At 37.0% G+C, this 15031-nt stretch overlaps 1 protein-coding gene and 1 pseudogene across 1 annotated transcript; one reads left to right on the top strand and one right to left on the bottom strand.

Annotated features, from left to right (window-relative positions):
• Nucleotides 1-552: 552 nt before the first annotated feature.
• Nucleotides 553-9371, top strand: LOC137955857 (calcium-dependent protein kinase 24-like; annotated as a pseudogene).
• A 236-nt stretch (nt 9372-9607) lies between these two features.
• Nucleotides 9608-13383, bottom strand: LOC137956032 (uncharacterized membrane protein At4g09580-like). The gene is made up of 4 exons (XM_068803326.1): nt 12633-13383; nt 11045-11315; nt 10780-10950; nt 9608-9980 (listed from the first exon to the last, which is right to left on the bottom strand). Exons 1-4 carry the CDS (start codon nt 12887-12889, stop codon nt 9849-9851), a joined length of 831 nt encoding a protein of 276 aa, XP_068659427.1. The 5' UTR covers nt 12890-13383; the 3' UTR covers nt 9608-9848.
• Between the last annotated feature and the right edge of the window lie 1648 nt (nt 13384-15031).

Below are 15031 nucleotides of genomic sequence, written 5' to 3'. Positions count from 1 at the left end.
GAAAAGCATGTTTGCGAGGGTGACCCATCTTGTCAATGCCCGGGTCGCCTGATCTGCAGCTGTGCATGGGTAGGAGATTGACGAATGTATAGAGTTCCAATACTAAGAGGCGTGCTGTGATCATCCAATCTTTTAGTGTGCTCTGGAAATATGAAACCATCGAGGGACTGAATCGGTAAATCATGTCGTTGTCTATCAGATAAGCTTCACTGTCTCAGTAGTGACAGTCTCTGTCCATTCAATCTTACCAAAAGTTATGCAGAAGCGGGTCTTTTCAGAGGCAAAGAATCTTGTTCTCAAGTGAATTTTGCGTCGGTTTTCATCGTGCCCTTCCCTCGTTCCTCTCATTCCTGTAAAAAACAGTGAAAAAAAAAATGTGTAAAGAGTAGCGGGTTTGGCTCCTCTCTCTTTCATGGGTACGGATTTGCTCTGAGATGATGGAGCTACTAAGCAACTTTTCAACTTCAATTCTAATTTTACTTGTATTATTTGGTGTTTTCTTTGGATCAATCAATTGGTGGAGTGGGTGGCTGGGGTCTTCAAGTTCGAATTTGATCTCACAAAGTCGACGGCGATAACAGTGATTGTCCTCGTATTTCATAAAGCTTGTAGGATGTACTTCCGGAAATTAAGCAAAACGAAGGGCTGCTCGTAATTCAGAGAAACAGGGGGCCTTGAAATACGATGAAGTGTCTGATAGTATCAGTTTAGAGATATGAATTATCAATGGAAAACTGTTGTGCACGTTAGGAGTTGAGAACTTTGAGAGACAAGAACTGACCAGTTCAGATTTATTTTCCATAGACTTCTTAGAAGCCTCGTCGGTTCAATGTTCATCCCCACCAGCAAAATGGCAGAAAGAAGCAACCTATTTCGCCTTCTTAACTTGAAATTGTCAACTCAACAAGGAGGGTCCCGATATCTTCTTTAGGATTGTGGATTACAGAGAGAAACAGCGGAAGAAGGTTTCCATTTTTCCCTCTTCTCTGTGTTCAGGTTTGAGATAAGAAGGAAGAAGAAATCCGAGTGGGATTCATGAAGAATTCTACAACAACCACCTCCTCTAACCCCTCTAGACCCTCCTCGGTCCTCCCCCATCAAACGCCTAACATCAAACAGTTCTACATCCTGGGGAAAAAGCTCGGCCAAGGCCAGTTTGGCACTACTTATCTTTGCACGGAGAAGTCTACGGGGACACGGTACGCCTGCAAGACAATCCCGAAGAGGAAACTTATATGCAAAGAAGATTACGAGGATGTATGGAGAGAGATTCAGATAATGCACCATTTATCTGAGCACCCAAATTTCGTCAGGATTAAAGGGGCTTATGAAGATCCTGTCTTTGTGCATCTAGTGATGGAACTATGTGCTGGTGGGGAGCTTTTCGATAGGATTGTGCAGAAGGGACATTACAGTGAGAGAAAAGCCGCTCAACTGATAAAGACTATTGTTGGTGTGGTTGAGGCTTGCCATTCTCTCGGAGTAATGCATAGGGACCTCAAGCCGGAAAATTTCTTGTTTGTGAACTCAGAGGAGGATGCGGCCCTTAAAGCAACGGATTTTGGGCTATCCGTGTTTTATAAGCCAGGTAAGATGTAGCTTTTGCTGGTTTATTGCTTGCGTTCTTGATGGGTTCCCCTTAAGAGCCATTTTGGTTCATTTTTTCCAGTAAATATTTACCTGTTAGGCGAGACAGGGGTTCTATCGTGGTTTGTCATTTGGACTTCTTATGTTCCAAAGCAACTTTTTTTTTGTTTTTTGCTTTCTTTCATCCAATATTCGGTTTGATGTTCTAATTGATAAATGTGTTATCGTTTCAAGTAATCTGACTTACAGATACGCGTGGTTGTTCGTTGTTGTCAATCTGGTCGTAGAGATTATTTATTTATTTTTCTCTCTTCTTTTGTTCGTTCAAGCTTGTATTGCCGGTTTACATATTTTCTTTGGTAATCTATGTTGCATTTGATAAAGACAAAAAACTTTGGAAAGGTTGGACTTTATCGTATTGAAGGGTTTATGTTTGTATTAGAATTGTTACCTTTAATTGTGAACAAAATATTTTCTTTGGCTAAATATATTGCCTTATAATGCCTCTGTAAAACACAAAAAAATTGGGAAATGTTGGACTATTAGTTTAGAGGGATTGTGTGTTTGTCTTAGAATTGTTGCTTTTAATTGTGAACAAAAATTCCTGCTTAAAGCAGGTTATAATTAGAAGGTTGCATTCGTGCTATACTTGTTGCTGACTGAGCTTTGTGCATAGAATATGAGCATGAGTGAGCACTTGAAATGGAGCTCAATAAAACAAAACATTCCAACAGTCGAACTCTGAATCTGCAGCTGGCTGCTGTAGTTATGATCAGTGAACTAGTTCTTGCATTTAGGATGATAGTTAGATCTCTCAAAAAGGAAAATATAATTGGTTCAACTTAAATGGCCAGTGGGAGAGCTTGTTTAGGAAGTTCATTATGATCACAAGCAAGCTGGAGAAACTCAAAATAAGAGATTTGGATAATGTAACCAGATAAAAAACTTAGTTGCTGCTTGCTTCTTTTGAGTGTGCATGACTTCAAGGAAGATCATTCTCTGTGTTTTCCAGTTTCTAAAATCTGTGTTTCTTTACATTTTCTTTCAATGGTAAGGAGAAGTATTGGAAGAGATATAATTCCAGGGTATCTAACCTTTCGTATGCACAAGTTGAAGTCATATTTTACTATAACCAATGGGTTTTTATGTCTAGGACTTCAAATCAAATAAAGTTAAACGATCAATGTGATGCAAAGATTATGGTTGGATCATCTAATGAACCTCTTGTCCCTTCTAGCAAAACATACTACTTTTTTTTTCATTGGTTTTGTTAGTGTGCATAGTCCCACATATAATGCTAGAAAAAAATCTCGTGGTTAGTAGTTGGGCTGGGCTCAAGTTTAATATGATACATCCGATATGTTTGGCGTAGAATATGCCCCGTTTAGTTTGTAGCCTTTTTATGTTGTCCATGTCTTAGGTCCATTAAATGTCTATTTAGGCCTGAATGTGCGGGTGAGTTTAAGTGGGAATAATATCACATAGGTTGTAAGGAAAAATCCTGTGGTTATTAGTTGGGATAAGGCCTCCTATCTTCGGCTAGTCATTTTGGGATCAACCAACACATGATTTGACAATTTTCCATGAAGAGAGTAATATTGATGAATATATGTTTGTTAGCTGTTGGGCCTGCATTCTTTATTGGACATTGTCTGATTTTTATTAGCTTTGGAACGTAAAAAGCACCATCCTTGTGAAATTCTGTTTCTTTTGGCTGGATTATTTGGACCTGGACCCACATTCTGGGTTGTGAAATTTTGAATCCATCGTTTACTAGGTCCTAGGGTCATAAGCAAATCTGGCATACTTGGGAAAGGAAAATTATAGAAGTTATCTTGAGGGAATCTTTTTATTTCCAGCTGAATTTTGGGTGTGCTTGGCTGAATTGTATTCCCAAAAAATGTTTGTTGATGGCCTGTAATTGCATTTTCTAGAAATATTTGTTGGACTGTGGAGTAGGGAGTGCACAGCTTGCTTCTACATTTATCAAGCTTCGTTCTCACTTCTCTTCTTCATATGATAATGTGCCAATAATTTTCAAAATATGTTTGGGCATAATAGTAATTCTGTATTCTTAAAAAAATTTATTCAGTCTAAATGTATTGTTTTGATCTGTGAGTGTAGTTCACATGTTAGTTGACATTTTTAAGGTAAAAGCTTGTGGCTGTTTCGGACTAGAAGGTCTCAGCCTTTGCCATAGATTAGAAAATAGATAAGGTTTTATTCATGCTTCTCTTCTGAGACAAGGAAATGAAGGGCTAGCACAAATTCATGTAGGTTATTGTTCATATATATGGATCTTTTGCCAGAAGTTCTGGACAAGTAAAATCTATCCATGCACCAATATCTTCAATCTCTTGTGCTACTTTCTGAAGGTGATGTTTTGGTGTTTGGTGTTTCAGGTGACACATTTTCAGAAGTGGTTGGGAGTCCATATTATGTTGCACCTGAAGTATTATGCAAGCACTATGGTCCTGAAGCTGATGTTTGGAGTGCCGGAGTTATTCTGTACATCTTATTGAGTGGAGTTCCTCCATTTTGGGCAGGTATGATTTTACTTTGTCCTGCAAATGCTAACCCTTGTTAGTTTTTGATTAGAAAATTATTAACTGGTTTTGTATTTCCCTCTCTAGAAACTGAAGCTGATATCTTCAAACAGATTCAACAAGAAAAAATTGATTTTGAATCTGAACCGTGGCCTTGCATCTCTGGAGACGCAAAAGATCTTATTAAAAAAATGTTGAACAGGGATCCAAAGAAGAGATACACAGCTCACGATGTCCTCTGTGAGTATTTAGTTTCTGTCAGAATAAAGGCAGACAGAGATATGATAACTTCATTCTGTCATCATGGCACTGTTGATGTGTAGTTATTTTACAAGGATGTTGGTCTTTCAGGTCACCCATGGATAGTGGATGACACAGTTGCTCCTGATAGACCTCTGGATTCTGCAGTTTTGTTGCGCTTGAAGCAGTTTTCAGCTATGAACAAACTTAAAAAGATGGCTTTGCGGGTAAGTTTCTAAATGTTTATGGATATCCAACAAACCTTGTTTTTCAGTATTACATTTCAACAGCTGTATTTTTTGTTGCTATCATAAAACGTCTACTTATTTTCATTTACATTGATTTTGTGGAGAATTAAGCATATACAAAATAGTCATGTATGGTTTCTAACCTTGTTGGGTAGATCCAAATTACATGTTTTTATGTGAAAAGTTGTTGAATTTCTGGAAAAGATAAACACTTCAGTGACTTGTTATAATTTGAGTACAATGAGCCTTTATTTATAATAAAGGAAATAAGTAAAATTCAACTACAATTAAACTACCCTTATCCCAGTTACACCCAAAGTTAAACACTAAAAGATAAGTTCTAGAACAATTGAACAACTGAACATAAATAGAAGATTAACATAACTAAAACACCTTTAACAGAAATTCATTTGTGAAATCTCCTCCTGTTAGACTCTTGTAAGACTCCACCATATTAATTTTGGCTCTGTGAGATTTCTTGTTATGAGAATCATGTAAGACTCTTCCATACCTGCTCTTCAAAAAAAGTAATTCATCTTTTATACAATTGACTCAATATTCTGGTAAAAAATTTTAGGTAATATTTTACTGGATCTGAATCAAATTGGCTCCTAATTAGGGTGTGATTCATTAATAAGATGACCATATTTTGCCCTATACAAGATGCCATGATCTGAAAGCACTCTCTAGTATCCTGTCTTTGAAGTAGTGGACTGGGAGATTATAGTGTGCGTAAGTAGCAGAATAAAGTACTTAAAAAAAGTATTTGTATTCTAGTGCTGATATATTTATTATCAGAATGCTGCGAGAGTAGGACAGCTAATTTTTTTTAAGGAGAAACTTAATGGTTTAAGTTTGTGACCTTCTAGCATACTTGATCACAGGGGGCAGCCCACTGCTCTCTGTGTATGATTGATGGCGAGGTGAGACTTTAAACAAAAAAAGGGCTGTTTTTAGGTAAGCACTTAAAAGTTTAGTCTTTTGACTGATGATGTGGAGATCTTCAAAATAATAAAAAACTTTTCACAATGAGGATGCTGAGTTTCGGCTTTTAAGAGAAGGTAAAAGTGTCATATCTCATTGTAAACATACAAATTGTTTCTTTTTATAAAATTTTTAGGGTTCCACTAGTATATGTGTCAATGATTTGGGAAAATAAAGGATATGGAACACTGTTACTGAACTCCATATTTGGAACCCTTCTTAATCTTCTTTCTTTATCCAGCTACTGGCATCTTGCGTGGTGCCACCTCCATTTCCATGCTCTTCTCTCTCATATCATTACCCAGCTATCAGGTACTGCTTGCTTCTTTGACAGCCATCACCTGCAGTCTGCTGCCTTCACTCAACAGTTTTTCTTTTCTCCCCCACCGGGCTGCTGACCAGTGCCATTGCCACTGCCAACATCCATTGCCATCTATCCTTCCCCTTCCCTTTTCTGTCATCTTTCCCAACCCACGTACCAGTTCCTTCTTTTTCTTGAACTTGTGCTTCTAGGTTACCTGCTTCTGGTCGAGTTTTTCTCACTTTTTGCTGCTACTGCTAGTCTTCTGTTATGACAAAAATAATGAAATCCTAATTTTAAAAGAGCGAAACTCTTACCTTTTGCTACAGGCACCTTAAACTTTGGTCTTTCCACAAATCCAAGACATACCTGGAATCCTTATTTAAAAAGTTAGACAAGGATAAAAGGGACTGCAACTGAAAAATATGGAAGTATGAAAAGTGGGAATGGAAAGGAAGGGATGATGAAAGCAGCTCAGTCAAAGAGGATCATCGAGGGCTTTTGTTGTCATGGGGTCATTTTGTGCTCTTACTTGTTCCTACTTGTATCTATTCAGGGTCAGCAGTATGAATATTTATAAATTTCACATTGTCTAAGAGCATAAGCAACGCATAAGAGGCAGAAAATACAGGCATGAAAAAATAAATAGATCAGAAAGACATAGGAAATAGTTAGGCTACCTTCAAGGCTAGAGAACAGGTGCTCCTGAGGTGCTGAAATGTGAGTCCACTAGAGCTATTTAGGGCACTATTGAGGGCCAAACAATCTACGAATCAGCCAGTGTTCAAAATGTGTAAGAAATTCAGCAAGCTAAGTTCTAAGAACAGCAGTTGATTAAACATGCTTCCTGCTCTTAATGCTACAGGAGTTAGTGGACCAGTCCATAATCACATAGACGTTTTTCATTCTTGTTGTGGATAATCTTGTAAATTCAGTGTGATTCTGCATCAATATCCACATTCTGATACAATTCTACATGCTTAGGTTATTATGTACCCTTGCGAATGCATTTAGATGATATTGTCTACACTCTGTAATTCGTGCTAGATGAAAGCTTCATATATAATCATGTTCTCATGGTCTGTCATCAATTTGTAGCATTTTGTTATTTCTTGTGCTCATCTCCACTCTTCTTTGAGTCTATAAGACTGTATAGATGTTCATGTTTGAAATTTAATTTGCAGGTCATAGCTGAAAGCTTGTCAGAGGAGGAAATTGGTGGTCTAAGAGAGTTGTTCAAAATGATCGATACCGATAACAGTGGAACCATAACATTTGATGAACTGAAGGATGGGTTGAAAAGAGTGGGTTCTGAACTCACGGAGTCGGAGATCAGAGCTCTTATGGATGCGGTATGGATACAATTTTGAAACTAGAAAATATTTTCTATAAGTAGAGTCACTTACTTTATCCATTTTCATTACATGGGCAATTAAATTTAGAGAAAGAATTTCATGAAGCCATGCGACTTAGATTTGGGTGACAAAACGAATGACAGTTGTCATCTGAATTCTTGTTGACTTGGCCAATCTTTTCAGTGTAAACATTCTCAGAAAGTAGGTTGCTTAATATGTCCAGGGGACAACAAATCTATAGAGACTGAAGGCTTAAACTGACCTGTAGATGATTTTTCCTGGATTTTTAAATACTAGCTGAAACATATTATTCTTAAATGGAAAAAGTATCTGGTTAGAACTTTTTAATCTTTCAGCTAATACTTGTGACACTAATAGTTTTCATTCTTGTCTTACTTGGGTGGCATCTTTACAGGCCGATATTGACAACAATGGGACAATAGACTATGGCGAGTTTCTTGCCGCAACCCTGCATTTGAACAAGATGGAGAGAGGAAAATTTGATGTCTGCTTTCTCTTTCTTTGACAAGGATAGCAGTGGTTACATAACTATTGATGAACTTCAAGAAGCGTGCAAGAAGTTTGGCCTAAGTGATCTCCATCTTGACGAAATGATCAAAGAAATTGACCAGGACAATGTATGTAGTCTTCCTTTCTTTGATTTCTGATGACCTGCATTAAGAGTTCTGCCTCTTATTCGAAGCAAAAATAAGTTACTGGCTTACATTATGTTGTTTTGAACAATCTGTAGCTTTTAGTATGAGATGATTAGTCTGACACTTATGTTTGAAATATTTGCCTCTTATCTACCAGCTTCCTTAATACATTGTGATTTGCTGCCATTATCATATTATGTTAATTTAGTCTGTGAGGTGTCAGTTTTCTATAGCTTTCTATAGCCCTTTAACATATAATAGTGCTCAATGGGACTACTGAACTACTATGATATATGCCCCGATATCTTCAATGATCAACTAAACTGATGCTCTTGATTAAGTGGAATTGGAAGTAGTTTCAGCTTGTCAAATCTTTTTTAGCCTCACACTGTTTGATATCCTGTCTATATATGAGCCAAATAAGAGGCATGAGGCTGATGAGACAATGGGGATTCCTCTCTTCTAGTTTTTCGTTCTAGAACAAATTTTGTCAGAGGGAACAGCCATTTTGTACCATGACCCTTTACAGATCCAGAGTAACCAAAGGAGACGAATAGAATCTGAGAGAGGTCGAGTTTATTCTTTTCTTATGGAAATGAACTTTGGTTGCATGACTTCGTCATCCTGGATATGAAGTACCTCTTTGAATAGGTTTCAATAGTTTAATGATATTCTGAGCAGCGGCTGTGCCAAAATCATATTGCAAAAATTCATTTTTTTCACCCCAGAGTTCATAAGTTTTTTTTTTTTTTTGCTTCAGATGGAGAAGTCTGTGTGCTGCACCCTCTCTTTCTAATGAGGCAAAAAGGAGTGCAGAGTTTTAACTTTGAAAGGAATTTATTGGTTTTCATTCGAGATATATCTCCTTCCATTACCTGCCACATTGCTGAGGCTATTGGTTTTGTGATATTTGCAGGATGGGCAGATAGACTACAGCGAGTTTGCAGCTATGATGAGGAAAGGAAACGGAGGGGTTGGAAGGAGAACAATGAGAAACAGTTTGAACTTTAACCTCGGTGATGCTTTACGGAAGGCAGAGACGTAGTTTATCCATCTAAATCTAAGTGGTAATGTTAATAGCTGTATTTGAAAGGAGAACCATTAGATTGGAGTGAAAGTTTTTATAGCCTTGGTGATGCTTTTGAGGGCGGCAGAATAGCTACATTGCAGTCTTTTGTATTGCAAAACTTTTGTCTTGGAAGCAATGATTTTCAAATGCCGAACGATTTGGCTCACCTCTGAAAGAAGATGGTTCAAGAATAGATAAAACTCTTTTATCTTGGAAGCAGTGTTGTTTGAATGCAATAACAATGGTCGTACCTTCTTCCTGTGCGATTTCGGCCAAAGCAACAAAATCGGTGGTGTACTACTCTCTTAGCCTTCACATATTCATCATTTGGTAAGCCATGTGGATGAACTCCACCACCGTATTAGCAGCGGCCTGTATGCTTGGTTTCATCCGATTGAAATCGGTTTTAATCTTGTTGAAGCATCGAGCCAGTGGTGCTATTCTGATCCGATGCTCCCAGTTATCATTATTCTTTCTTTTTTAAAAGCACGGAATATTACTAGATAAAGTGCCAGTTAACAGGTGAGGGTCAATTTTCAATAATTTAACATAAAAATAAAATTCTTATAATTATATTTTAATAATTATTTTATAATTTAAGATAAGAACCACTTTTTTGTAACACTCATGAAAGGTATCTATATAACATGTTTAGAGAATTACAAGGGAAAAGGATCTTTTCTTTAGTATAACACTTCTATTTCTTACATAAAACTTTTTTCTATTTCCCAAATGTCATAAAAATACCTTTCGAAGGCACCTTTCGAAGGCACGATTCTATCCATCCGAGGCTGTTGTCCTGCGCCTTGTCTCCGACGGTGCCTAAAAGAGATGAAAAGCTCCCTCCGCTCTCCTGAGATCGCTATTCGTATACCCGCTTCCTCTTCAAGATTGTGGGAGAAATTGAAACAAAGCCAATCAGGAACAGTACAGATATGGTCTTAATATCATACAGATCCTCGACTGATTTCAGGTCTCCAAGAGCAAGACCAGCCTGAAAAGCGCAAGGAAATGAAGCAACGATATTTAATATTTCAGCGATAAAATGGAGAAAAACCTCTGGTCTCAATTAACAAGGTTGAGAGAAGCAAAGGTAAATATTACAAGACACCATCTGTTGAATTGTTTGTTCACAAATACTGAATCAGTTTGTACAGCAGCAAAAGTTAAAAGAGTTGCATACCCAAATGAGACTTGAACCCAAGACCTCACAAACAGAACCCCACATGGCCATCGAGCCAGAGGTCCAATCCAAAAATGCTAAAAGAATCAAAGCAGAAAACTACTAGAACGTGGACGACTTGGATGCAATTAAAGTTGAATGATCCTAGAACTACACCCCCACTTTAGCAATGAAGAGTGAACAAAGGCCTATCTGAAATAGATGTTTGTAATACACATGGAAGATGTTAAGAAAGGAAAGATCAACTTAACAGTAATAGTAACTAGTAACCACAATTAAGTAATTCTTTCAACAAGATCCATGTCACCCAAAAAAAAAAAAAAAAGATTAGCGCAGATAATGATTTTCAAATAAAAGTCACTCTCAACATGACTGTCTGTGAGACTTATATGCTGGCAGCATGCCAACTGCCAAGTACAGAGAATGGCCTGCCCACCTCAACCCAATCCCATCCAACCCAAAGAAATAAAAAGAAAATTTCACACACAGTCAATAAGTTTTTTAGATTGCAACCAAGAGAGATAAATGATAAAATAAATTTTCACTATGGGTATGAAAAGCATGGAAGTAACAAAACAATGTTTAAGATTTTATCAGGAAGAACACTTACTCTAACCGTGATATAAGATGCTGGGATAAGCCCAATCAGTGTTGCAAGGAAGAAAATATGAAACGGTATATCAACTATTGGAGATGCCACATTAATAAATGTATTGGGCAAAGTAGGTGTTATTCTCAAAAAAAGCATGTAGTTGAACAGCTTTTCCTTGCGCTTTGCAATCTGCAAAGATCATAGTTAATTGAGAGAAATCCTTATAAACAACAGATGAAATAGTTGGAAGTCCAAAGAAAAAAGAAATACTGAGCTGGTGTACCTCCGACTGGAAAAATCTCAATTTTTCAGGCCACAGCCAGAAAATTAAAGGCCTTCCAACTATTTTAGACAGGAAATAGCAGGATGATGCCCCAGAAGTTGCAGTAAAAACAACCAATACAACTCCCCTGGCTACACCAAAAAGAGCTCCAGCTAGCAAAGACATGAATATGGTGCCAGGAATCATGAAGGTCTGCATAAAGATGTATGTCGCACAATATCCTAGCATGAACTGTGCTTGATAGTCTCTTGCATAGATTGCAATATTTTCCCTGCATAGGAGCACAGCAAAGATTATAAATCAGAAATAGATGGGTGATCCAATTAGCCCAGTTTGTATGCAGAGAAAAAGAAGCAACTTCTAGTGCCAGCAGCAACTCGAAATGATTTAAAACTTCACATCAAACCATTGGTTGAATGTCAAATTCATCCTATGACATTCTCTGCTTTATGGGATAATTCACATGATATGCCTCTGATCAACTAATTGCTATAATTAGCAGAAGAAAGTTTTTTCTTCAAACAGTATTCAGCAATGTTATCATTCATTTCAAAGACCTTCGCCACTAAATTTATTAATGCTACTTCGATGTACCTGCAGCGGTTGGTCATCTACGTCCAAGAGATTTTAATTCCCATAGAACTTCTTGTTATCAGATTCTCAACACAAAGATTATAAGCCTTACAAATAATTTCCCTATTGTAATATATCTCGTAAGTATAACAGGGCAGAAACATTCCACTGTATGAAAATGTGCACATGACACAAAGATGATATAGAACAAAGGGCTTCACCATTTGATTTAAAAGATCAGCAGAACCTAAACTGAGAGAATAAATTATAAATTCTGGTTACAAAACAAAAAAAAAAAACTGAAGACAAGCTTGAAGTGAGATTCTTGGGACTCCAGTCAGCGTTCAAGCACACCAAAGCATGCAATAATGCCAAAGAAAGCATAGTTCAAAGTGTTTATGGCCAGAGAGTAATGCAACATTATTGTGATAACATCTTCATTAGACTTCCTTTGATTGACTAAATGTTTTAAACACAATTGAATTCCATGTTCAGGCTAAGAGCACATCTAACCAACTAAGAAAAATTTCCACAGGTAAACATCAGATATAATAGAGGGTCCATGCTATAGTGATACTACGTTCAGAGGAATCAAGACCTTTTCGTTGCTCATACATACTTCCCGGTATAAAATACAGTCTCCTATCATCCACATTTAAGTAAGACTGCTCGATTGTCAAACAAGATGAAAGGATCTTTTCATTTTCATTTAAATTCATTTCCCTTTTCATCCTCTCTAGAGAGCATTATTCATTTCACGTTAAGGAAAAACTGCACGCAAGTTCTTATGATCACCATACTCAGCTCGACATTATAACAGATCCACACGAGAATCACAGCAAGGACAAGTAAAACCTAACATCAGAAAGCACCTAAATCCATTTAAAATAAACCTCATGCAAGCAACAAAAACATTAGTAAGCCTTATTAACATTAAAACATTTAAATGATACTGATGAAATTCGGAAAGCTTAGCAGAGAGCAACAAAAGGAAGAGGGAGATAACGAGACATACTTAAGGATCCGAATATCAGATATGGATCTGGGCAGCTTGAGAATCTTTTCATATTCGGCCGGTGGCATGGTCAAATAGATACAAAAGAGGCCCATCAAAAAAATGAGGAAAACACAAAGAGCAGCAGCAAACTCCCATCTCGTCAGCGGAAATCTTCCCTCAATTTTTGCTCTTTTACCGGTCGGTGAGTCCTCCATTGCGTTCTCTTCATCCTTCTGCCATGGGCTTTCGAAAATCGAATTCCTCGGAGCAGCCATCTAAAGAATTGACTTAACCTTCATGACAAGAGGATGTCATCCATAAAAAGCTGGGATGGGAGGAAAACCCACGGGGGTAAAACCCTGCCTTACGGTTAATTTCTCCCGAAGCGTGCATGAATATGAAAAAAATAAAATAAAAATTGAAAAACCGAAAATCCTGACGGAGATCTGAATGCTATGAAAGAAATTCACAGAAACAGACAAGAAACACCAAAAGCTCCTCTGCACTTGATAATGGTAAGACGAACAAAAGCTATATGTAATACAGGCAGAACTATTAACGCAACAGAACTCTGATCCAAATCCTCAAAGAGTGAACCTGAATAGAAACGGATACGGGAAGGAATTTCGCTCGGGAGGGTTTCAAAGAAGCGCCGGACAGGCATTCAAAAAATGCGAAAAGGAGGTCAGAGAAACATGTCGAAACGGAGTACAAGGGACTTATGTCAAAGGCACATTTATCTAACTACAACGGAGATCGGGGCAGTGGAGACGAAGCGTGGAGCTGCTGGTGATGATTGATGAGGGAGATCAAACCGTCCCTGACCCATGTCGATGATATTTGGGTTAATTAGTTGGTATGCCCCTGACATACAAATATAAATGTCACCTGTAACGCATCTAATTTCTTCAGATATTTAACCTTCCTTTCAATTTTATAGATTATCAACTCAGATTTAATTATAAATTAAATTAATGTTTAAGAGTTTGTATTAATTTTAAATATTATTTTATTAGTTTTGTTAGGTTTGTTTGGAAACCTATAAAAGAAAAAAAAAGTGAACTTAAATTATTATTATTCAAAAAATTATTAATAAAAATAACATAATGATTAAATTTTATTTTTACTAATTATTTTTTAAAATAATAATGATCAAATTCTCATTTTGGCAATTGGATGTTGATCGATTCTTCTCTTTTCGGTCTGTTTGGAACCCTAGAAAAAAAAACAAAAAATGAGAATTTGGTTATTACTATTCTTAAAAATAATTAGTAAAAATAAAATAATAATTAAGTTATCATTTTCACTTACTATTTTTTATAATAATAATGATCAAATTCTTATATTATTTTATTTTCTATTCTTTTCTATGGGGTTCAAACATACCTAAGTTTTTATATTCAAATCTAGACTAGAAATTGGGTCTCATGCAAATAAACTCAATCAACCAATCGGTAGAAGCAGGAGCCAATACCTACACCCAATGAATGTGGATTGAGTTACACCAGCTCCAAGATTGGGTTGTTCAATTACTTCTGTCAGCGACTTTTAATGCTTTTCCTTCCTTCGTCTACTTACTCAAGCTTACTGAATCTTAATTTACTTCTAAAAGGAGCTATCCCGTCGAAATGACCTGTGTAGAGATTGACAAGGCCTGATGATAAAAAGCCGGTGTCTTATCAGATTTTCAGCATCACTTGGTGCCTGTCCCTGCAGTTTATCTGATCCCTGAACACAGAGAAGCACAACCCTTTCTGCGGCGGGACTCTGAAGGAGGATCACGATACATCCCTTTCCATTGATTAACAGGGAAGACAGATCTGGACAGAAGAAAATACAGAAAAATGTTCTAATTGCTGTAACAACTTCTTTGGTAATGCAACGACATTAAAGAGTGATCTAGAGATGGGTAGTCTGACTCGTTGGACACCATTCCGTCGAACGAGTCGATGAGGCTCGGTAGCCACACTTCGTCTCTCACGTATTTGAGGGTCTGCGATGGCGATAACTTGTTTCCCATACATGTTATATCAATCTGCAACAGTTTGTTTCGAATACAGGTTAGCTCATATTTAGATCTTTCAAAACAAAGAAGATGACAAACGTTTTTTCTGCATTTTTGGCTTCTGGATTGAAAGGATTTGGATGCAGATGTCATCAGAATCTGGGCATTTTCCGTGTAACCAAGGATAGGATTATCATTTAAAAAAAAAAACAAAAAATCTGCATGTTCATGTAAAACTAGAGATGATCAAAATGAGAATATCCTCCACCAAGAAATAAAAAAACCATTGAAATACAAAGCAATTGATTTTTATGCGTTATTTCATTCTTACTCTCTTGTTTACCTGTAAAGACTTAACACGATTCTAGTCTGTCTTGTTTCACAGTTCTATTACAGAGGCTCTAAATCATAG

Source organism: Aristolochia californica, unplaced genomic scaffold (assembly GCF_029961685.1).
Source record: "Aristolochia californica isolate CCGP_79_NKW_82.1479 unplaced genomic scaffold, dmAriCali1.0.hap1 SCAF_2, whole genome shotgun sequence".
NCBI classification, from domain to species: domain Eukaryota; kingdom Viridiplantae; phylum Streptophyta; class Magnoliopsida; order Piperales; family Aristolochiaceae; genus Aristolochia; species Aristolochia californica.
The sequence above is the reverse complement of the archived record's forward strand: the minus strand, read 5'-3'. Positions and strand labels throughout refer to the sequence as shown.